A 22,540-nucleotide genomic window follows, 5' to 3' on the forward strand; every position below is an offset into this window, starting at 1 on the left:
TGGAATGGAAAAATAAGGTGTCCAAGACATGTTTTTCCAAAAGAAAAAAAGAAAAAGTTGTACTGAAACGTAGAGAAACATATACCTTCATCCTCATCGTCAATCTGGTTCTTCGCCTCTCTGGAATAGAACGCTCTCCTCAGGGTCTTCCTCTCCAGAGTGGTCTGACTCTCCAATTCAGGCTCCTAAAACAATGTGACAGAAACACATCTTTTCCAAAACCTTCTTCAAAACTGGTTCAGTGTTTTTTTTTTTTTTTTTTTTTTTTTTTTTAAGGTTCTAATACACTGGCACAATATATTGCCCAGATTTTGAGACACGCCTCGCTGCAGCCTGTAGCACGATGACGTTGCTGGATCAGATCCAATACGTACTGGATGGTGGATCGTTATGGCGATGTCATTCATACAGATCTCTGAGTTATTTTATAATGCGTATGCGCTAGTCATAATGTATGATCATTATTGTATATAGATGATGTTCTAAACTGTGTAGTTGTAGTACTGATAAATAGTATTAAGTAATTATTGATTAATAAATCATCTTTTCATAAATGTGATGCTTAAATTATCCTAGTTTCGCTGTACATGCATGCAAAACAGTTAATTTTTATATATTCTGATCGTACTTGCTGTTGAGTGGATGGAAAAATGAGTCAAGTAATTGTCTCTTAATCCTCAATGCAACACAATCTGTAAAGAACTTTAAAATACCAGCCTACACATTCAAGGGAAAATGCAAAACGTGTGTCCTGATGGCGTGTGCATGTTATTAATCGTTATTTTTGCGCGACTCCGATCTATCCAGCAAAACTCTTGTGCATTCAATGTCCCCAAAACTCTTCTGCGCATGCGTATATGACGTCATCGAATTGTGAATGAAACCACCGCGCATGCGCGTCCAGTACGCGTTGGATCTGATCCAGTACGTCATCGTGCTACAGGCTGCAGCGAGGACTTCTTGCAGATTTTTGGCCCAATTTGCAGTCTGAACAAGTCAACGATAGTTGCTGAAATAGCTATGTAGTTCATGTATGGCCCTATCATACATCCGGAGCAATGCAATGTCAAGCACGGCGCAAGTGTTTTTTGCTAGTTTCAGTCCGATATTGTTATAATTTTTTCTGTCATTAGACTAGCAAAAATGGATTCGGACTGCACCTGCGCCATGCGTTCAGACTATGCGTTAAAATAGGGCCCATCTTGTTTTAATTTAAAACATTAACATGTTTGTTGTGTTCAGAATTACTTTTTTCAGTATGCTTCATTGTTAAAAATCTGTACAGATCATAAAAGTCGTGCATGTATTCCCTGCAACCTTTAGTTTTTGTCTTACACATAAGTGTACCTGTAACCGAGCAAATTTTACTGTGGAACATTAAATTACAAAATACAACATATGACACTCTTTTTGAAAATCTTGTTTTTATAGATTTGTCTTTTTTTGTTAAAAAAGGATGAAATGTAACATAGCCTCTGTTGCTATTGAACACTGGGAGCAGAGTTGGGATTTAAAGGTGAAGGACCTTTTCAAGCTCTTGGTCATGTCTGTTCATCAGGGTCTTCCAGTGCTCGTAGAGTTCCACGTCATGAGTCTGGATATCCTTTAATGTTCCCTCTCTCAGCACTGAACCGTCCTTCATGGCTATTATCTACCACACAGAGAAAGTAAGACAGATTCTAAAGCCATTTGTTTTTGATTATTGTCTTTACTCGAACAGCAAGTAGTTCATATTTAATTCGTCAAGACATCCCCTTTTTTAGAGTTTCATGAAGAACCAGCTTCAAAATGTTCAAGGTCAACAGTCAGCAAAGGAAGTTACCCAGTCTGCGTGGATGAGGTACTGCAGCTTATGAGTGACTAAGACCACAGTCCGTTTGTCATCCTGAAGGAACTTGAGTATCCCCTCCTGCATCAGATGATCACTGAGGTGGATGTCCAGGGCAGAGAATGGGTCATCCTATAGGTAAGCAAAGCCAAAACCAGGTTAACACAACTTGAATTCAATATGAGACACCAGAAACAGATCTAGACATTTAGGAAGTCCTATTTAATATAGAAAACCAGGGTTAATTCAGCTTTGCCTGATGGTTGATGTTTTAAGACAACATTACACTCCTTCCAAAAGGGAGTTTTCACCACGATGTTATAGAAGAACTATTTTAAGTTCCCCAAAGAATCTAAAGAATGTTTTTTTATTTCCGTTTTAAAGAGCCTTTTTGTGCAATGGAAAGGTTCAATGGATGTTAAAGGTTCCATAGATGCGTAAATACAAAATTACCCTCTCTGAAAACTATCAGTTCAGAAAACCATCCAAAAAGCATATAGAGTAACCATTGCAATAGTAATTAAATGTGCTTTTATATTTGCTTAAATCAATTTCCGATTGACCCAAAATGACACTAAATCAACTTTCTAGGATTTGAGACATAACGTCATTCCAAGGAATGGTAATTGGAATGAGATGAATTCATTTTTCTGTCCAGAAGGGTGTGTAGTTATGCACAGTAATCCAATTATTACAGCCCTTATAGATAACTGTGTTTTCTGCTATTGCTGCCACAACGTACCCTGTGCTATTATGTGTCAGTTAAGAAATCTCTTCTGGGAGTACCTCTGAAATTGAATTAAAAGCAACAGTCATTCATAGCATCCCAGACGTGTGGCATATCACTTGTGGAGGGTGGAGATAAGACACTCTCGGGATTCGGGAAGTTATCTGTATTGGAAAAGTTGGTTCCTACCAGGAAAACGATGTTGGTGTTCTGGTACAGAGCTCTGGCCACACAGATCCGCTGTCTCTGACCACCACTGAGATTAATACCCTGTAGGATTACAGCACACAAACACAAATTAAACACTTTTGATTCTGATGACATAGTGAGACATCATGGTAGTCTCAATAACACGTTTTTTATTTGATTAGAATCACAGCAACTGAGGTCAGAGAGCTGGTCTCAAGCCCAGACACAGTGAGCTATCTTCTCTTACCCGCTCTCCGATTTCAGTCTGGTCTCCAAAAGGAAGGAGGTCGATATCTGGTTGAAGCGAGCAGGCATCAATCACCGCTTTGTATCTGTCCAATAGATTTGGAGTTTAAAAATATAAGAATGTTTTCCCGCAAAAACCAAAGCATAGGAATTTTGAACATGAGATCTCTAGGGAGTGAAAATGAACAATGTCATGACCCGGAGTTTCCACGGGGAGTTTTATTATAGTTGAGGTCTAGCCCTCAACGCTGTAAAAAAAAAATCAACCCACTAAAGTTGAAAACAGTGCTGCAATAGCAAGTTCACAAATTTTTTTTCAATCATTTTGACTTTAAAGTCAACGTCTCCATTCAAATGTGCAATAAGAAAAAAGTTATCTTTCAAGAATTGTTTGGATGGTCTTCTTTATCAATGTTTGAACATTTGTGTATTGTCACAGCATAATTGCTGAAAGATTAAGGCAAAGTTAGGGGAATGTTGTGGGTTCTGTTGAGGAACTAAATCATATAATTTCAAATTATAATTTAGATTAAAGATTCAATGCCTTTTTTTAAGGAAAAATGTACACCGATGTCCTGTTCACAATGCAGAAACATGCATACGAAAGTAAATATGCTAAGAACAAATTCAAACTGAAACTCATAAATTAAAAAATAATAACAAACAAAGAGGTTGTTTCAACATAATGGCATTTTTCTATAGTAAAGCTTTGAAGTTCTATACTTCCAGTATGTTTTTGTTTGAAAAAGGATATTAAATGAGAAAAATGTATTGGATAGTTAAAAGTATTCTCAGATCGCTTTTTTACATGTTGCAGAATGGTTGAGGGAACATTGTGTAATGCACAACTTAAAACAAATGTTTTATTGATGCCAACAATGAAACTAATATCCCACATGGCCTAAGTGATGTCATTTTCAAAGGAAAAGCAAGCTATTATTTTGATTTTAAAAAATGTAAGACAAATTGGGGAGAAATTTGGAGCCAAAATCTGCACAAATGAATCATGCACAATAAGACCACGCATTAAGAAAGTAAATAGTTTCAATTTCAATGTCATGTTGACTTTAATTAGAATGAAAAAACAAACATTTCTTATCAGGTAAAGATGACCGAAATGACTGTAACGAGTTAAATAACACAATGTCATTTTCCATAGTGAAGTTCTGAGATCTTTTGACCTCACCTCTGTTTATTAAAAGGACTTCCAAACGTGATGTTTTCCTCTACGGTGGCGTTCAGCAGCCATGACTTCTGCGTCGCATAGGCCACAGAGTACCTGTTTTTACTGAGCCATGAAAGGTCGAGTAAGAGAGGAAGAAGAAAAGAATTGATCAGTTGGAAATGTGGAACAAAAACACTCAGCTTGCCATCACAGCAAACACTAATGTTTCTGCTATGAAATGAAGGAAAAAACCTGGTTAATGATGAGATTAAAGCTACAGATTAAATGCAGGGAGCTCTTCACTGTGAGAGCTGATTTGGCTTTTGCAACATTTTCTCCTTTCTTATTCAGAGACTGTTATAAGTAAGCTATTTCTGCAAAAATGTAATGTTTTTTACAACATTGCTCTGTTTAGCCAACGTAGCAAGTTATGGTGTGAGTTTGGAAATTTTTACAATTCCAATTGCTACCACTAGAGGCATTGAAATCTCACACCGCTTTTGCAAAACCAAAAACCACATGATATCAAGAAGGGCCTCGTCTAGTTAGACAATACAGATCTGTTGTTCTTTCCGTTGGAGGGGTCCAGCTTTAACTTAACCAAATATTGTCCGAAATCAATATCTGTACAAGAAAGCCCCAGTGTGTCCAAAAGAGGTGAAGACTCCCGGCATTTTTAAACGCTTTGCACATCACATCTCACAAAAACAAACAACGCCACCCATTTTAACGAAGCCAGAGAAAAATTAAAAGGAAGGGATAAATGCATTGGTAAATAAATGCATGGGGGGAGGGGGTGATGAGGGCACATCTGCTGAAAGGGTTCGCAAACGGGTACCTCCGTTCTTCATGAGAAGGCTCTGTATCGTGCCCGCTGCAAGTCGCAAGTCAACCATGTTAAAAGACATTATAGAACATCAACACTGCTAGTTAGCAGTTGGCAAACCAAGAATCTTTAGTCTAGGCCATCTGAATCTTTGACCAGTTTTGGCCATTTTTATGTTTTGGTTAATAGAGGTCACTGTGTGGCTGTGTAGCATGTAAGCATGTAAAGACCTCTGGTGAAAATACCTTATGGTCCCATCGAAGAGTATCTCACAATCAGGCAGCCTGATTTAGCACACCATTGGAGAAGAGGACACAGAGAAACAAACACACACACACACACACACACACACACACACGTGACCAGAGTTAGTTGTGCATTAGGACATGTGCCGTTCTGTAAGAACACTGACAGACTCTCCACATGAGGTGAATAGTGATATTTTAAACTATAACTGGTCTCCACCAGTTATCTCTTTTAGTTATATATTAGTATGATATTTGAATTGGAGAGTAATATCATTGTCATTAGAGAACTTGAAACTGGAAAACTCGAACTAAAAGACCAAGATTCATTGCACTGTTCACAAAGACAGCAAAGATACTATTTAATTCAATATTCCAAATTGTATTAAAGTGCCCCTCTTATACTTTTTCGGATATAATCTTTAATGTCGTGTAATCTGTTTGTGAATGTAAAAGAGCTGCACAGTTATTCACTTTAAAAAGAAAGAACTGATTTTGAATTTTCTGAAACGAGTCATCCAGTATTACTTCCTGCATGGACCTATGAACGTTTATAACAAATTTGCATAATGACACAAATGGTCTTCTTTGGCTGTCCTCAAAAAAAAAAGGCTACTTTGATGGGCCCCTTAAAGTTGTAGTTTAGGCCTGGAATAGTTTGGTTTGTGTTGTCGATATGTCAAGAAGACCCTGTTTTCTGCACTGTGAAAGTGAAACTATGAATGTACTTCCAAAGGATGATGAATTGGGCTCGAATTTATACTGTAAAAACAACTCCATCCAGAGTTGGAGCTTCTTATTTTTTTCAGCTTCTTATATACACTGAAAAAAAAAAAAAGAAGATTTTTACTGCTTGTTTAAATTGCTTAATTAAAATGAGTGAAATCAACACAATTGCTAAACATTTTGTCCAAACTTTATTTAATTGTGTTAAATCCACTTAAATAAGTCAAAAAGTTTTTTTTATGTATTTTTGAGCAAAAGTGGGAGAATTGATTGTGTTTAATAGAGTTTAATATTCAATTATGTTGGAATTATTAGAACAATTTAAATTACAGAGTGTTACCATTGTGGAGAAGAGAAGAAATTATAATTATGTCATAATTGCGTTGCACAAGGAGCTTTTAATGCTTAGCATTTGAGATGCTAAACTGTTTGCTGAAAGTTTGTTAACTAGTGCAGTGCAGTATTATAATTCAGTTGTGTAACATTAAAGTATATGAAATTGAAGTGGATGAATGAATCTATGAAATTGTATGTCTGAATCATGACAGGGAGTCATATAAAACTCACATTGAAACTACTTAATTGAGTAACTTTAAAATGTATTCATTCCATGATGTTAAAGTTACATGCACAAATTATGTTTGTTTAATTCAATTGATTCATGTGGGACCGATGTACAAAATTAAATCATGTAAATCCAACACAGTTTTTTTTTCAGTGTACAAATATCTGAAAGCCTCTGAGCTGAAATTCAAATACTGGCCGTTTTCTTTCTGACATGCACAGTAACCGGTAGATCAATCGTAACAGACTGAGCCATCTGACCAATCAGAACAGAGTAGGCTCTCTGAAAGGAGGGGTTTAGAGAGACCGAAACATTTATTGAATGATTTCAGACACTGTGAGAAAAGAGGTCATGCTGCAATGTATCTTATGAGATCTTTTTTTACCTTAGATCAGACCTCTTCAACCCTGCTCTCGGAGACCCACTGTCCTGCAGAGTTTAGCTCAAACCCTAAAACAGCTGAAGCTTATCAAGCTCTTCAGGGTCACTTGTTGGAAATACACAGGCAGGTGTGCTGAAGCAGGTTGGAAATAAACTTTAGCAGGGCAGTGGGTCCCCAGGAGCAGGGTTGAAGACCTCTGCCCTTTGATACATGTAAACCTATTGCAGAAGGCCTCCAAAAACAAAGTTAGGGGCCTAATAGCATAATAGGGGCACTTTAACAACAACAACAACAAAAATCCTCTATATTATTATGAAATGAATGCAAATAAAAACCGAATGGCTTTACATTACAGTGGCCCTGAACATTTTTGTTTTTGTTTTGTAATTGTCCATACAATAAAAGTAATTGTGTTTCAAAAGAACACTGACCCACATTAACTTTCATTGTATGGACATTTTTCAAAATATCTTCTACAGAAGAAATTTAAAAATGTTTGGAATGGCATAAGGGTGAATAAATTCTGACGAAATGTTGATTATTATACAGAATTGTCAGAATTATTTTACCGTAAGCCACACTTAGAATGTATGAATGCCATTGCATTAGATAACAAAATATCAAAGAAAAGGCATTTATTTTAAAGTTTAAACACATTTAAAATATTTGGAGGAGGGCAAAACAAGGACAACAAACGTAGGAATTTAAACAACTCAAATTTCCTCTGGTATTTCTGCTGTAATTATGACAACGCCTATTGTTTTCACACTTTTTATTAACAGAAACCAAGATATATTAGATATATTAAATTAGATGTATTAACCACGATTCATACTGTGACTGCCAAGTTTCTGATTCTGAATTTTCTTTAATAAAAACAATAGTTATTGAGAGGGGGGGAAAAACTCCTTTGGATTCAGATTTTTACCAGTTTAATTAAATTGAGAACCAATGTACTAGTACTGCCTATATTATCCATCAACAATAATATTTGGAGCTGGTTAAACGTAATTGAAGGTTTAGAAAACTATGGTTAGTTCTGTAAAAAAACACCTAGCGTAATATATTTGCAGATGCAAAAGCATTGAGATGGTTTAGCATTCAGTTATCTAATGCAATGCACCATTTTAAAATGTGACTTACCTTAATACTTTGGAGCCACTGTAAATGCGTGTGTATTTATATATATATATATATATATATATATATATATATATATATATATGTATATATGTGTGTATGTGTATGTGTGTGTGTGTGTGTGTGTTTGTGTGTGTGTATATGTGTATATGTGTATATGTGTATATATATATATATATATATATATATATATATATATATATATATATATATATATATATATATATATATATATATATATATATATATATATATATATATATATATATATATATATATATATATATATATATATATATATATATATAGCTAGCATGTGAATCTGCTTTGCTTTGCTTTGCTTACAAATGCTAATCAGAGACCATCTCCAGGATGGAGATGGAGATATTCACAGAAAGAAAAGCATTTCCCTTGTGTGCTGATAACGCAGAAAGAATGATATGTGGGAGAAAAAGACAGAAGAAAGATAGAAGTAATACACAGAGCCAGTGTAATGAGTAATGAATACACATATACACTAAACACACAAGCAGAGTAAGACAGTCCTCACACACATCTGTGTATGTACACCATGGCACATACATACATCATAATAATAGCGGATGCAATGCACAGTGCGATATTTATATGCATGTGTGTTTGTAAAGATGAAGACTTTGATTAGCATCTGATGAGTCTGGCATGATGTACTCCCCTGTTTTCTGCTACAGAAACAAAAACTGCTTTTTTAGGGGGTCACACAACAGGCAGGAATTTGGCCCCTTTGCGTTTTAATGCAAATCACAAGCTCCATAATGTTCATAAACACTTCTGCAAAATAATACATAATAGTATTTCCAACAATAATTATGAAATTATGAGATTTGAAATTCTCACTTGCTCCAGAAGACTTTTCCACTGATGGTCTGCATCTCCCCCAGCATAGCTAATAGCAGAGATGATTTCCCACAACCCACCTGGCCCACAATCATCGTCAGCTGACCTGAAGAGGGAAACCAGATAAAGGTTGATTACAGTTTCATATGAACCAGTTTTGCCCTTACGGATAGGTTTTATTGTTCACAGTCAAGATGGGAAAGACTACAGCAGGCAGCAGTGTTGGCTATTTGTTTAGTTGGCAACAGCTAGTTGCCAATTTAATAAATTTAACGAGGATTACAAACCAAATTACATATTAAGAATTAGTATTTCCAATATGTTTATTTATTTTTATTTAGTTTAAGGCTTTCTTTTAAATATAAACCTGACAATAACAATGAGCAATGATTTTTGAAAAATGCTGGTTTATAATAGCCTAGAAATCTAGACGCACCCTAGCGGCAGCAAATTTAATTTGCCCGCAAGTGTGGTCTAGCAACTCTCAATTCCTATCTGAGCTGTATTCCTCAGAATCTGCACGGCCCAATCACATCGTGTAGGTAGGCTATAGAGTCGGCGGGCGGGGCCATAATGACGACGGCCGAGTTGCGTTTGCGTGCTTCTAGTAACACAGTCTTCTAGTAAACACAGAAACTGGCGAACGGCAGCGGTCTTTCGAATCAGCTCTGCCCGTGCCTCCGGAAGACTTGGAGTTAAGCTTTCCTCTGAGAAAAGAACAAAGAGCGGCACTGAAGTCATTCTTAAAAAGGGAAGATGTGTTCGGAGTTTAGCCGACCGTATACGGCGAATGTTTAATCTGTCAGCGAGCTCCCCTTCACCGTCGTTGCTCCGGTTGGTGTACCGCTATCCTATCGCGTGCAGAGGGAGTTTGAAAGACAACCGTTTATCCCGCCCCTCGGACTGAGCCCTGTCTAGGGTGAGTTTCCAGACCAAACATCTTGATGTGGGTCTGGCTTGTCAGGCTAGGTTTATATCATATTGGGATTCTCATTTATACTATATATATAATTTCTGGTAGATAAGCAAATGAATAAACTATGTTAAAGGTCCTGTTCTTTGCGATTCCATCTTTCAAACTTTAGTTAGTGTGTAATGTTGCTGTTAGAGCATAAATAATACCTGTAAAATGATAACGCTCAAAGTTCAATGCCAAGCGAGATATTTTATTTAACAGAAGTTCCCTTTCAAAGCCTACAGCGAAAGGCCGGTTTGGACTACAGCAGGAAGTGCAGTAATGACGTTACTAGAACCGTTTGTTGACTAACCCTCCGCCCACAAGAACACGCAAAATAGGCGGCGTGGTCTTATTGCTCTCCCACGTGGAGAAGAGCATTCAGCGCTTGCATCTCCCTGTTATGGTAAGAGGCGGGACCTTTCCGGGCAAAGTGCGCTAAGCTGCTGTCCAATCACAACACGGGAAGCGCTGGCCCAATCAGAACTCGTTACGTGTTCCTGAAGGAGGGACTTCATAGAACAAGGAAACCATCAGGCCTTTTTTAGGACAGAGGAAACAGCGCTGTACAGATAAGTAAATTGTCTGAAAAATACTGTGTTTTTACACGCGAAACATGAACTCATGTTATATTGCACACTGTAAACATAATCAAAGCTTCGAAAACACGCAAAGAATGGGACCTTTAACCTTTGTTAAGTATGATTGATTGATAAATAAATAAATAAATAAATATGCACTTTTGATATCTATGGTATTTATATTAATCAGGCATAAAATTATGACCACCTTCCTTGGACTTATTTGTTCAGCACATCCCATCGATGCTCAATTGGATTGAGATCTGTGGAATTTGGAGGCCAAGTCAACACCTCAAACTCATCATTGTGCTCCTCCACATGGATGCCAGGACCCAAGGTTTCCCAGCAAAACATTGCCAAAAGAATCACACTGCCTCCGGTGGCCCATATAGTGCATCCTGGTGCCATGTGTTCCCCAGTTAAGCGATGCACACACATCTGGCCATCCACATGATGTAAAAAACAGTGATTCATCAGGTCAGGCCAGTTCTGATGCTCACATGCCCACAGTTGGTGCTTTCAGCGGTGGACAGGGGTCAGCATGTACCCTGACTGGTCTGCAGATATGCAGCCCCATACGCAACAAACTGTGATGAACTGCGTATTCTGACACCTTTCTATCAGAACCAGCATTAACTTCTCTAGCAATTTGAGCTACAGTAACTCATCTGTTTTAACAGACCACATGACTTCGCTCCCCACACGCATCGATGAGCCTTGGCCGCCCATGACCCTGTCACCACTGTTCCTTCTTTGGACCACTTTTGCTAGATACTGACCCCTGCAGACCGGGAACACCCCACAAGAGCTGCAGTTTTGGAGATGCTCTGACCCAGTCATCTCACTATTTGGCCCTTGTCAAACTCACTCAAATCCGTACACTTGCTCATTTTTTCTGCTTCTAACACATCAACTTTGAGAACAAAAGGTTCAAGAGGTGCTGTGATAAAGAGATAATCAGTGTTATTCACAAGTCATAATGTTTAAGTCATAATGTTATGCCTGGTTGGTGTTTTTCTGATATTTATATATTATTTATTATTTGTTATATATTATTTGTTATATCTAAAGTGCAGGTTATTTATTTATGTATATATTTATTATAAATATAATTAATATAATAATCAAAAAAGATTTACTCTCTCATTGTCTGAGAGAAAATTACTAGTAAAAAGAGTGTGTACCTGTAGGGATTCGGATGTTGATATCCGACAACGTCGACAAGTTGCTTCCCCATGTGAAGAAACCATCATTCACCTGAATGAGACAGACAACAATAACAAACATAGACAAAAAACAAGGGGTTCAGCGTGATGGAAACAAACCGGCACAAAGCAGAACTCATCTTTTCATCTCTGTGCGTACAAACTACTCCTGTCACATTTACATTTTCTGGATGTGTTCTGAATTCATTTTTCCAAATGTTTATTTACAATAATGATAACACTCCCATCCATCAGAGCAGCACAGTAGACCAGAACAGATTACTGGGAAAATGAGAAACGCTGAACAATCAAAAACATCTGTGAGAACAAGAGATTGAGCGAGAGAGAAAGGGTAAAATGGGAGTAATGGTTGAGAATGACTGAAGTGAAGGAGTGTAAATGTCAGAGCAGATTAGGCCATATTCATAACAAAATGAGCGGATGTGACAGTAGGTCACTGTGGGAGAATCCATGAGGATGTGTGTGTGTGTGTGTGTTTATTAGACTTGTTAGATAAGAAGAACGCAATGATACCATAACCATTAACTGAAGGATTTCAAAATCAGTACAGTTTAACACTTTTACAAAGCCCTCATTCTTCCCTCAAAAATATGCATCAGAACTACTTTAGACTACTTTAGACAATTATTTTATTTCTTAATTGTAGTTACTAAGTTGCGGGTTATAATAACTTTTCTTTTGTCTATTGTCCATTCTAATTTTCGTAAAATTACAAAAATAATCATAAATGCAGTTGTTAATGAATCTGAATCATTAAGTTGAATTAGAATCACAACCAGAATTATTACATTTACGATTCCCACCCCTAGTCCAGAGGGATGGTGAAGGAAGTAGACCCTCCAGGGACCGAGACAGAGACAAAACCAAAAAAATAAACACTTAAATTAATGTCCTTCTGATTTTTAGTCCTGGTTTTTCTTCTCGTGAGAATCCCAAACGGCATTCAGAGGGAAACTGAACTCAAACCACCATGTCTGAGAAACTATAACAAACCCCATATGGGGGGTTTAAAACTAGCTGAGAAAGGAAAAAAAAAAAAAAACTGTGTGTGTGTGTGTGTTAGCAAAATGGGGTTTGAACACTTCCTCAAGCAGAGCAGGACTAAAACAAGCTATTGGCCGTGACTTAAAGGTTACTGGCATCTAGATGAGAACATAGAGATCCTAAGCCCTCTTAATGAACTTTAGCATGTGCTCTGCGAGTGAGAAGTGCCTGAGAATCAGTGCTGAGGGGGTCTTTAGCGGGATAGTGACGTCTGACCTGTACAGCGACATCTTCGGTCTCTGTGGGCCGCAGCTGCCTGCGCATGGGCTGCTCGTAGTTATCCATTCGATAACGGCCCTTCCTGTTGATCGCCTTTGTCTATACAATGATAAAGAGAAAAATAGAGATTAAGGGAACATTTAAGGAAAAAGATTCATTTTTCCCCATCAAAATTCCTTTAAGGTGTTTGACAGCTTGTGGTTACTACACTGTAAAACATTATTTAGAAAAAAAGTTACCTGGTTGCCTTATAATTTTGAGTTCTTTGAAATTAAAATTTTGAGTTAATACAATGAACATTTTTTGAGATTCGACAACCTTTATTAAAATATTATTAAAAGATTTTGTAAGCATATTGGGTATTTGTGTGTGTTTAATTTCTGATGACGCAGTTAAACATGCCAAATAGTGCTATTTTCATGATTTATCAAATGTTTTATGTGGTTCAGATACAAAAATATTTTGAGTTTCTATTTATTAAACAAATTTCCTTCATTGTATCAACTCAAATTTTTTACTTCAATAAACTCAACATTTTAAGGCAACCAGGTTACTTACTTTTTTAAGCTAAACCAACAAAAAACAACAATATTTTTTTACAGTGTAGAAAGGAATTGTCATTGTATTGAACAGATTCTGCAAATATTTGTGATATGCCATTTTGGATCAGAATTTTGTTTTTTAATTCAAACAATAAATATCTTTTCAGAGCTCTAATGTAGTGTGAAACATATGGTGTTTTAATAAAGCATATCACTAAATTTGTAAATATACCATTGTTAAATATATGCACTGTGATATAATGAATTACATTGTAAAAACAATTCAGGTTTCCAATTGAAAATGTTCTAATGACTGATCACATCTTAATGTTTCAGTTGGCCAAATTGAATTTCTGTTGATTAAATTGCATCAGAGAAATTCAATTTGGCCAAACTAAAAAAATTAGATGTGATCAGTCATTAGAACATTTTCAATTGGAAACCTGAATTGTTTTTACAATTATATATATATATATATATATATATATATTTTTTTTTTTTACAGTGTATATAAATGATTAATAATTATGTTTTTATAATATTTCAGATTTTAATTTTACTTATTTAATATACCTTAATCAATGTCCCAATTCTGTAAAAAAACAATAACAAAATTATTTGGAATATTTTCCATTTTTTCAAAAATAAGATTTTATAACTGCCGCCATTTGAAAAATTATATTTTGAGAGCAGTTTGGAGTAGGAACATAATAATTAAATCATTATAAAGCATAAAAAACAAAATGCGTTTTCTGAGTCAAAATTACTCAAATTATGGAGGTGGTCACATTTCTGTTAAAAAAATAACTGCACACAGGTTTGCAAAAACAACAGTAAATACTAACAGAATTGTAATTGTAGGTCAGCAAACATCATATGACTCTCAAAAGCTGCTGTCATGAGCTAAAACAAGGAACACGAGTTCCTGCGTGCATCTCGCCAAGCCATTTTCCCAGCTTAACACCATTTCCTCTCCTGGACCCCCTTCCTTCTTCTTCCTGTCACAGTATATATTTTCATCCTTAGCCTTAATCTCTCGTTCCCTCCCTTTCCTTCACCCCTTGCTCCAGCTCTCCTCCTCTCTGGAGACGGGTAGTTATAGTTTGTCCTTCTCTCAGAGAACAGCCGAAGGCCGCTGCACTGACCAGAGAGAGAAGCTTCTCTTCAACGCGTTTATAAGACCTAAACTATGCTGGCTGAGGAATGACCAGCTCCCGTTTCAGCCCCCTAAATGTGGGAGAGTTGTCTCTAGAGACATAACCATGTGGAGTCTCATGTTTGCTGTTACTGGAGGTCATAAAGAATGTTATAGCTGTTTTATGTATATTTTAAAGACACAAATACAAGAGCTGAAATATCTGATGCCACAATTGACTTCAGTTACTCTACTTAGAAAACCATCTCTGGTTAGTGAGAAACTCAGCTGTTAAAATGATGTAATGAAATGTCAAAAGTTTTGTTAAATTGTGTAGCTTTTTGAGGAGAACTATTATTTTTCTGAGCTATCAAACTGAGGATTTTCAGCTGGCAGACATCTATCTATTTGTTTGCTCTTGCGAACCCAAATGTAGAACTTTGGCCACTTATCTAGTATGTTCTCAGTGTTTGATGAGAAAAAAATCCAGTGAGATAAGTTAATATTAATTTATTTCTCTTGTTCAGTTACAGGGCAGGAAAAGTCCCAGTTAATCAGCATATGATATTTCTCCCCTTAAACTGATCCAAGAACATTCTGTCCATTTTTAAACTACAGAAAAGGCTACTCTGATGCCAAATATGTCACAAAACGCTAAAGGAAATAAAAAGGAAATTATCACATTGCAACCCAGATAGTTTAGGTGTCCCAAATCACCCAAATTGACATATCAGTAACAGTTCCTCTAAGAACATCTTGTTTCCTACTGAAGTTCTCCTTGTTCTTCATAATGCTCTGTTGAACGTCAAGGCTTGGAATTGTTTATGAGTTTTGCAAAATGTGTTAAAGGCCCACTGAAATCAAATTTTTTTTTTTAGCTTTTAGTATGACAATGTCAGCCTTAAATTTATGAATAAGCTGGTGTGTTCCAAAACAATGACAACATTTGCATTTAGGAGATATAAGCATTCAAAACTTACAGTCTCTCACTTCCATTAAAACGAATTACAGATTTTGATGACATCATCGCAGATTATGATGATAAACGGTTGGAGGAAACTGGCTTTAGCAAACAGAAAGGCTCTAGTAGTCAAACTGACACTGTGTATTAACAAAACGCTTTTGGCTGTTTCAAAAAAGGGGAGGAAATGCTAACAGCTGGAGCAGTTTCAGGGTAAATCATGTCAACACATTGAATAATGCGGCGTGTTTCAAGGCACTTCAGTGGGCCTTTAAGGTGTGGTCGCAGATTTTGCAGGCAAAAAGGTCCATTGTCTATAGTCAATAGCGATATATAAAACATAGTTCATACAAGTCACTTTCAAACCAAGCAGATTCTGTTGTTCAGTGTGGCGAATCCAAGTGGCCAACTTGAACCCGTTGTGAAATCTGCATGGGAAATCTTTCGCTTAAATAAAATTCCAGATCACGTGGACTTCTATTGGAATGACAGGATTTCGCCTGCGACAATTCACAAAAGATGGTAGATTTCACGAATGGTTTAATGGGCTCAATCCATTCGTTGACCAACTTGAACCCGTTCCATTTTAATCCATTTCTACTTGAAATGATTGGATTACACAAAATGTGACCACACCTTTAAGGTGCAAATTTGCTTGTGAACACTCACATCTCCTTGGTATTTGTACTTCTTCCCGACCTCTAGAGGCATGGACATATCTCCGTTTCTCCAGCTGTCATCTCCAATCTCATCACTTTGCAGGAACTCGCTGAGCTTCTGTACACTGCAGACATCAATCAGATGATCATATCCTTCAAGAGAAGCCAATATGAATTAATGTTGTAGTTAGCGACATACCTAACAAGGGCCTTGACGGCAAACCTGACCACCGTGGACAAAAGGAAGAGTGGTGTGACCAGAATGTGGAATAGAGCTAAAGAGGCAAACGCCTTGGCTGGACTGAGCCTGACCTCTTCAATATAGGCATGTGTGACAAAGGTCTATAAAAGCAAGATACAATATGAAATGTAAATTCTACATGGTGGATAAAATACAACTAATCGAAGCTTTTAATGATGACTCTCTTACCGCCAAAACTGCAGCAATAGGAATGGCGGCATTCAGAAATACTGTGGAGACAAAATTGGACAGAACTATTTTCCAGTTGTGAACAACAAACAAACTCTCAGCTATTAGTGCGAATATGGGTTGGTGTAGGGAAATAACAAGGGGTGGGGTTTATGCATATGGGCGGGGCATGTGATGGAAGGTGGAGCCTGTCATACTGGACATTGATGTGTAGAGGGCGAAAGTCTTGAGACTGGTAAGCTCTTTTCCTCGGGTCTCTTCCACACGGTCACAGAAGATGTTCTCCCATGCATAGAGCTTCAGCAGCTTTATTCCTTTCAGGATCTCCGTCGTCTTTTTAAGACGGTCTGTTGAGTAGTCCTGAGAAAATATTTAGAGTCACAAACATGAACTTGTTGGTGTGTTGACAACATGTATGAAAGTGTAGGTAAAGCTCACCAGCGTGCTCTTCTGTGTGTCTGCCAGCTTGGTAGCGATGAGGTACTGAACCGGGGCCAGCAGCAAAATGACACCGGCCCCTATCAACGCACTGTCACCCAACAAATAATATAGTAGGATCACTCCCATAATGATCTATGAACAGAAATAAATATACTTATAAATATACTTATACACAGATGCTGTTGATTTATCTGAGTGTTTTCACAATGAAATACCTGAACTGGCATGGCCCACAGGTTGGGGCATAAGAAGAGAAACCACATGAGCTGATTGGTTTCTATGGCAACAAGATTGTTGATCTGGCCGAGCGTCATCTCTCCCATGGACATGTTTGAAGTAGAGAGACGCAGCATTTTATTGTAGATCATCGCCTAGAGGATGAGACACGTGATTCAAAAAAATTAAAAACTTTAATGTGCATTTTTATTAGCTTTTGGTTAAATATGTCATTTTTGTACTTCAACATGAACTTATTATTTTTAGTTACTTTTTTCCTTTTAACTTTTTCATCTAATGTTTATATTTTATTTCAACCTAATTCCAATTGACAAAAAACTTTAGTAGATTTAGTTAACAATAACACTAACGGAAATAGAATATAATAGAAGAAAGCATAATAGAATAGAATAGAATGAATTAAAATATAATTTCAATAAACAGAATAATGCTGAATATAATATTTCAAAATAGAATGAACTGAATAGAATTCAATAGAAGCAATAAAATAGAAGTAATAGAAGTAGAAAGAATAGACAGACAGAATATTAGATGAAGTTGAGTAGAAAATAATAATGGGACAATGTAGAGTAGAACTGAATTGAACAGGAAAAGGCTAAATAGAATTAGCCAGGATGCCGGCCGAACTTAGCCCCGCCCACAACATTTTTAGGTCGGGCAGTTCGGTCTGGTCTCGCTCCATAGAGGAGTAATTATCCCCGAACAGAAACTGTTCGGACCAATGAAATCATCAGGGCGGGCTTTAGACGATGACAGACAGATGATCAACAGTAACGTAATCATGCACGTCATCAAAGGCGCTTGGATTATATTTTTTTGAATCCTAAACGGAGAGCTTGTTTGTATATGCATTCAACTTCACAATTTCTCTCAGAAATGATATTTATGTTGGGTAAGTACTCCTTGTATCATTAAATTAATCTATTTTTTTACAACACTGGCAAAGATCGTGTATTCCAGCCTGATTCCAGCGCACGTGCAGACAGGGTTGCCATCTTTTTACAACAAAACCCGCCAACTACTAGCCCTAAACAATAGCTTCTCGGGGGGTTCTCCGGGGGAAAAAGGGCGTTTGGGGTGTAAAATGTGTGTTATTTTGGCAAGATTGCCTGCTAAAATTCGCACTCATGGGTCTATATATCACATAATAGTCGCTTCAACCCGCGGACGTAGAAAACAACCGGGAAAATACGCAGACTTGGCAATACAGTGCAGTTGAACTATGTTGACATTTGACAACTAACGTAATGCGTCGCTTCGTTGCTCTGATTGGTTGTAGGTCTATCAAATTGATGTCTTTCCTGGTTCAGTTGAAACACGCCCCATAATCACAGCCCAATGGAGCAGTTTCAGACTCATATTCTGACTAGAACTGAGTATGACCACGTCAGGCTAAAATAGGACAAAGGGAAATATAATTTAAATAAACAGAATAATACAGAATAGAATAGCAAAATAGAATGAACTGAATAGAATTCAATTGACAAGAGCAGAAAGAATAAAATAGACAAATTAATAGGCAAAGTTGCGTAGAAAAAGATTAATGGAACAAAGTAGAATAGAATAGAATAGAATAGAATAGAATAGAATAGAATAGAATAGAATAGAATAGAATAGAATAGAATAGAATAGAATAGAATAGAATAGAATTTTCTAGTAAGGTAAGAATTTGTTTTATACTATATTTGGTATTATACAAAACAACTTGAAATGAGCAGGCTGATGAATATTCTATAACAGTGAACTCTACAAAACTTACAAGCAGTGCCCCGCGCAGGTTAATGCCGGTTTCTATTGTGACATAGTAGGAGGCCTGGAGGAATGTTCGCTGCAGCACGAGCGCCAGGAACAGCAGAACAGCTAGAACTGATGTATTCTGCAGCAGCTCAGTGGAAGACATGAAGTAAACCCCGAAAGTCATGTTCCCTGTCTGACAGGACATAAACACACACACACACACACACGCATAATACATAACAACACTTCAGCATTTCAGCCCTCAAAAATGTCATATATAAGCACACACACTAAAATAAAGAGAAGGGGTCACTTAAACAGTGTCGCTGGCAGCAAAGTGTGTGTGAGAGGAGTGTGATGTGAGTGTGGAATTTTCCATGTCACACAGATATGCACATCTGTTTTGGCTTCATTTTGACACACACACACACACACACACACACACACACACACACACACACACACACACACACACACACACACACACACACACACACACACACACACACACACACACACACACACACACACACACACACACACAGACACACACACACACACACACACACACACACACACACACACACACACACACACACACACACACACACACACACACAGTGACCCAGTAGTGTATATAGTACAGAATTAAAACAAAAAAAGTATTTGGACTCTTGTTTGCAGACAACATGAGTTTTCCAGCACTGAATCCATCCTTATCTAAACCTCATGAGAGTATCTTTTCAAACGCACATGACATCATGGTCATCTGAGCAGGGAGAACACACTTTGTGAAATCTAATAATTCCTGTCATCTCGAGGCGATGACATACGGTTCTCTCATTAATAGCATTGACGCCTCTGTGACATCACATAGGAAGTGACTGTAGATCATTCTCTACAATACTGTCACGTTGCACTCAGAAAAAATAAATACAGTCTAATTAGTAGCATGAACACCAGCCATTATCTGCAGCAAATCATTTAATTGACAGTTATTTGAAAACCATCCTAAATGATTTAACAAGGCACATTACGAATGGGCTCCAAAGTAAATGAGATCATATAAAAGTGCTGTGAGACAGTGACTGAATTGTGATATATTTCCATTACATTAGTTGCATAGTTGTCGTTTTCACTCCATTTCCCAGTTTTACCATCACTTGTATTTGGAATGTTTGTATTTAACAGCGTACATGGCTTCAGTACTGTCTGTGTGAAGAAATAACCAAAGCCCCCTTACTGCACAAAATATTTTCTTTCTTAGGATTTTTTGTCTTGTTTTTCCAGTGCAAATATCTAAACATATAGAAGTTTGTTTTTGCCACGGAATAAAACAATTTAAAAGATAATTGCACCTTTTTACCTCACAATTGCGAGTTTACATCTACAATCAGAATTGCGAGATATAAACTCAATTGCGAGAAATGAAGTTAGAATTGCGACTTTATTTCAATAAATTCTGAGATAAAAAGTTTTTAAATTTTATAAATATTATTAATTTTATTTTTTTATATAAAAATGTTGTATTCTGTGGTGGAAACAAGCTTCCATATAAAAATTCTTAAATTAAGATTGAGAAGCAAAATGACTTAAGATATTAAGTCTTGTTCTCTTAATTTTTTTGGTAGGCTATTATTTAATTTAAATATTACAATTAAGTCAAATTAGTTAACATTAGTTTATACATTTAACTATCATTTAACTGATTAACAAATTGAACGTTTGTTACAGTATTGATTCATATTTGTTAACGACTGTTTTTAATAAAAATACAGCTGTATTGTTAATGTTAGCACAGGTCTATTAAATATTATTAAGAGATATCCCTCTTGTCCCCATAGTGATTAGTACATTTTGGAATTAACATCAACTTTAATATAAATCTAAATATAGATAGATATAAATAAAATATAAGCTGTGTCTGAAATCTACTTTTCTACTATATAGTATGCGAAAAACAGAAGTAGTATGTCCGAATTCAAAGTATTCAAAAAACAGAACTACTCATTCCGGCGAGATTCTGAAGTGCACATACAGTTGACACTTTACTATCCCATGAGTAGTACACGAGAGCGGATTTATGAATGGAGTGATGGGACACAACTGACACTGGTAGGTCACATGATAATGACAACATGGCAGGTGTAGTACGTCTGGATTACATTCATACTACAGTCATTCATATTATATAGAACAAACATTTTTAACGGTCGAGAGTAGCGAGTAGTATCTACTCACATAGTACATGATTTCAGACACAGACACTTTTTTAGAAAACATAATATGTTATGTAATTTTGCTTCACAAGTGAATGTATTTTGAAATTAGAATATTAAAAATATGTACAGGAAAACAAGACAAAATGAACTGAGTAAGGAAAAAACATTTGCAGTGTTTTCTATTCTCACTATACCATGAACAGCGACAGTAACCATACTAATAAAATGGCGACACACATGTGACAAATGGGATGAAACACACACCTTGTTCATCTCTGTTGAGCTATCCAGGTGTTCCACAATCCCAGAGATGCAGAGTGGCCCGGCAAAGCCCAGCAGGTCCGCCATGTACCGGAAGGTGCTGCTGAGGAGAATTGACCCCCCAAAGGCCCGGTACATGGATTTCCAGATGGATGGGAATTTTTCTGGGTCTTCTGTGTTCTGCTGTCAAAATTGGACAAGCAAATAGGCTCTGGTTAACCAAGACTTCTCATTACTTCTGTATGTCTCCACCAAATATGAAAATATGGTAGAACTTTATTTTAAAGTCTTCTTCCCCATGCATGTACATACTATGTACTTATTATAGTAATCGCAATACATGGGTAATAATTAGTTACTAACCCTGAACCTGACCTCAACCCATGTAGTTACCATATATAACCCAATACTTTCTTAGGTAAGGTACTGTAAAATAAAGTGCAACTGAAAATATTGTTTTTTTTTAGATTGTGAATTATAACGTCTGCTCTTAACTCTTGTGATCTTCTGCACATACCCTCTGCTCCTCATAAGAATCCTTCAGACGCAGATAGTTGGTCAAGGCCCTCATTGCAATAGGAAGTTTGCCAATCTTCTTCAGCTCAATGGGTCTCTTGTGGGCTCCAATGATGAGCGGGTTCATCCACCAATATGTTGCCTTGGAGAGGAGGTTGACGAAGGGCTGGAGGAATCGGACGCCCAAGTCCTGCAAGTCTTCTGGAGGCTTCACTCTTTGGGGGTTTGCAAAGAACATGTACTTCTGCAGGTAAGACAAACAATTTAAAATATGGGTGGCTTGTACAATGTACACTTATTAACCTGAGTTTTGGATGTCAGATTTTACTTTCATGTTCACTTTAACTACTTAAACAGCTCAGCAAACAGCCTCGATGATAAACAACATGGCTATACATCTTTTTTAGCTGGACCAGCACAAACTTGGCTTGTACTTGGCAGTATGGAAATATGTGCCCG

At 36.9% G+C, this 22,540-nt stretch overlaps 1 protein-coding gene across 8 annotated transcripts in view; it reads right to left on the reverse strand.

Annotated features, from left to right (window-relative positions):
• abcc9 (ATP-binding cassette, sub-family C (CFTR/MRP), member 9) overlaps positions 1–22,540 on the reverse strand; it is an 81,613-nt gene that overhangs the window by 18,744 nt on the left and 40,329 nt on the right. For 3 of the 8 annotated variants that reach the window (XM_067427310.1, XM_067427316.1, XM_067427315.1), the window contains exons 7-26: positions 22,083–22,325; positions 21,569–21,748; positions 19,105–19,275; positions 17,324–17,479; positions 17,106–17,240; positions 16,865–17,027; positions 16,668–16,708; positions 16,437–16,579; positions 16,248–16,362; positions 12,938–13,039; positions 11,636–11,708; positions 8,916–9,021; positions 5,227–5,265; positions 4,994–5,029; positions 4,177–4,278; positions 2,992–3,076; positions 2,745–2,825; positions 1,823–1,960; positions 1,526–1,651; positions 86–185 (exon numbers count right to left, since the gene is read on the reverse strand). In XM_067427310.1, the coding sequence (XP_067283411.1) occupies positions 86–185; positions 1,526–1,651; positions 1,823–1,960; positions 2,745–2,825; positions 2,992–3,076; positions 4,177–4,278; positions 4,994–5,029; positions 5,227–5,265; positions 8,916–9,021; positions 11,636–11,708; positions 12,938–13,039; positions 16,248–16,362; positions 16,437–16,579; positions 16,668–16,708; positions 16,865–17,027; positions 17,106–17,240; positions 17,324–17,479; positions 19,105–19,275; positions 21,569–21,748; positions 22,083–22,325 (2,335 nt within the window). The remainder of the gene's footprint in view (positions 1–85; positions 186–1,525; positions 1,652–1,822; positions 1,961–2,744; positions 2,826–2,991; positions 3,077–4,176; positions 4,279–4,993; positions 5,030–5,226; positions 5,266–8,915; positions 9,022–11,635; positions 11,709–12,937; positions 13,040–16,247; positions 16,363–16,436; positions 16,580–16,667; positions 16,709–16,864; positions 17,028–17,105; positions 17,241–17,323; positions 17,480–19,104; positions 19,276–21,568; positions 21,749–22,082; positions 22,326–22,540) is intronic. The other 5 variants (XM_067427313.1, XM_067427317.1, XM_067427314.1 and 2 more) reach the window with 3 other exon arrangements.

The sequence above is a fragment of the Pseudorasbora parva genome, chromosome 20 (genome assembly GCF_024679245.1).
Source record: "Pseudorasbora parva isolate DD20220531a chromosome 20, ASM2467924v1, whole genome shotgun sequence".
Taxonomy (NCBI): domain Eukaryota; kingdom Metazoa; phylum Chordata; class Actinopteri; order Cypriniformes; family Gobionidae; genus Pseudorasbora; species Pseudorasbora parva.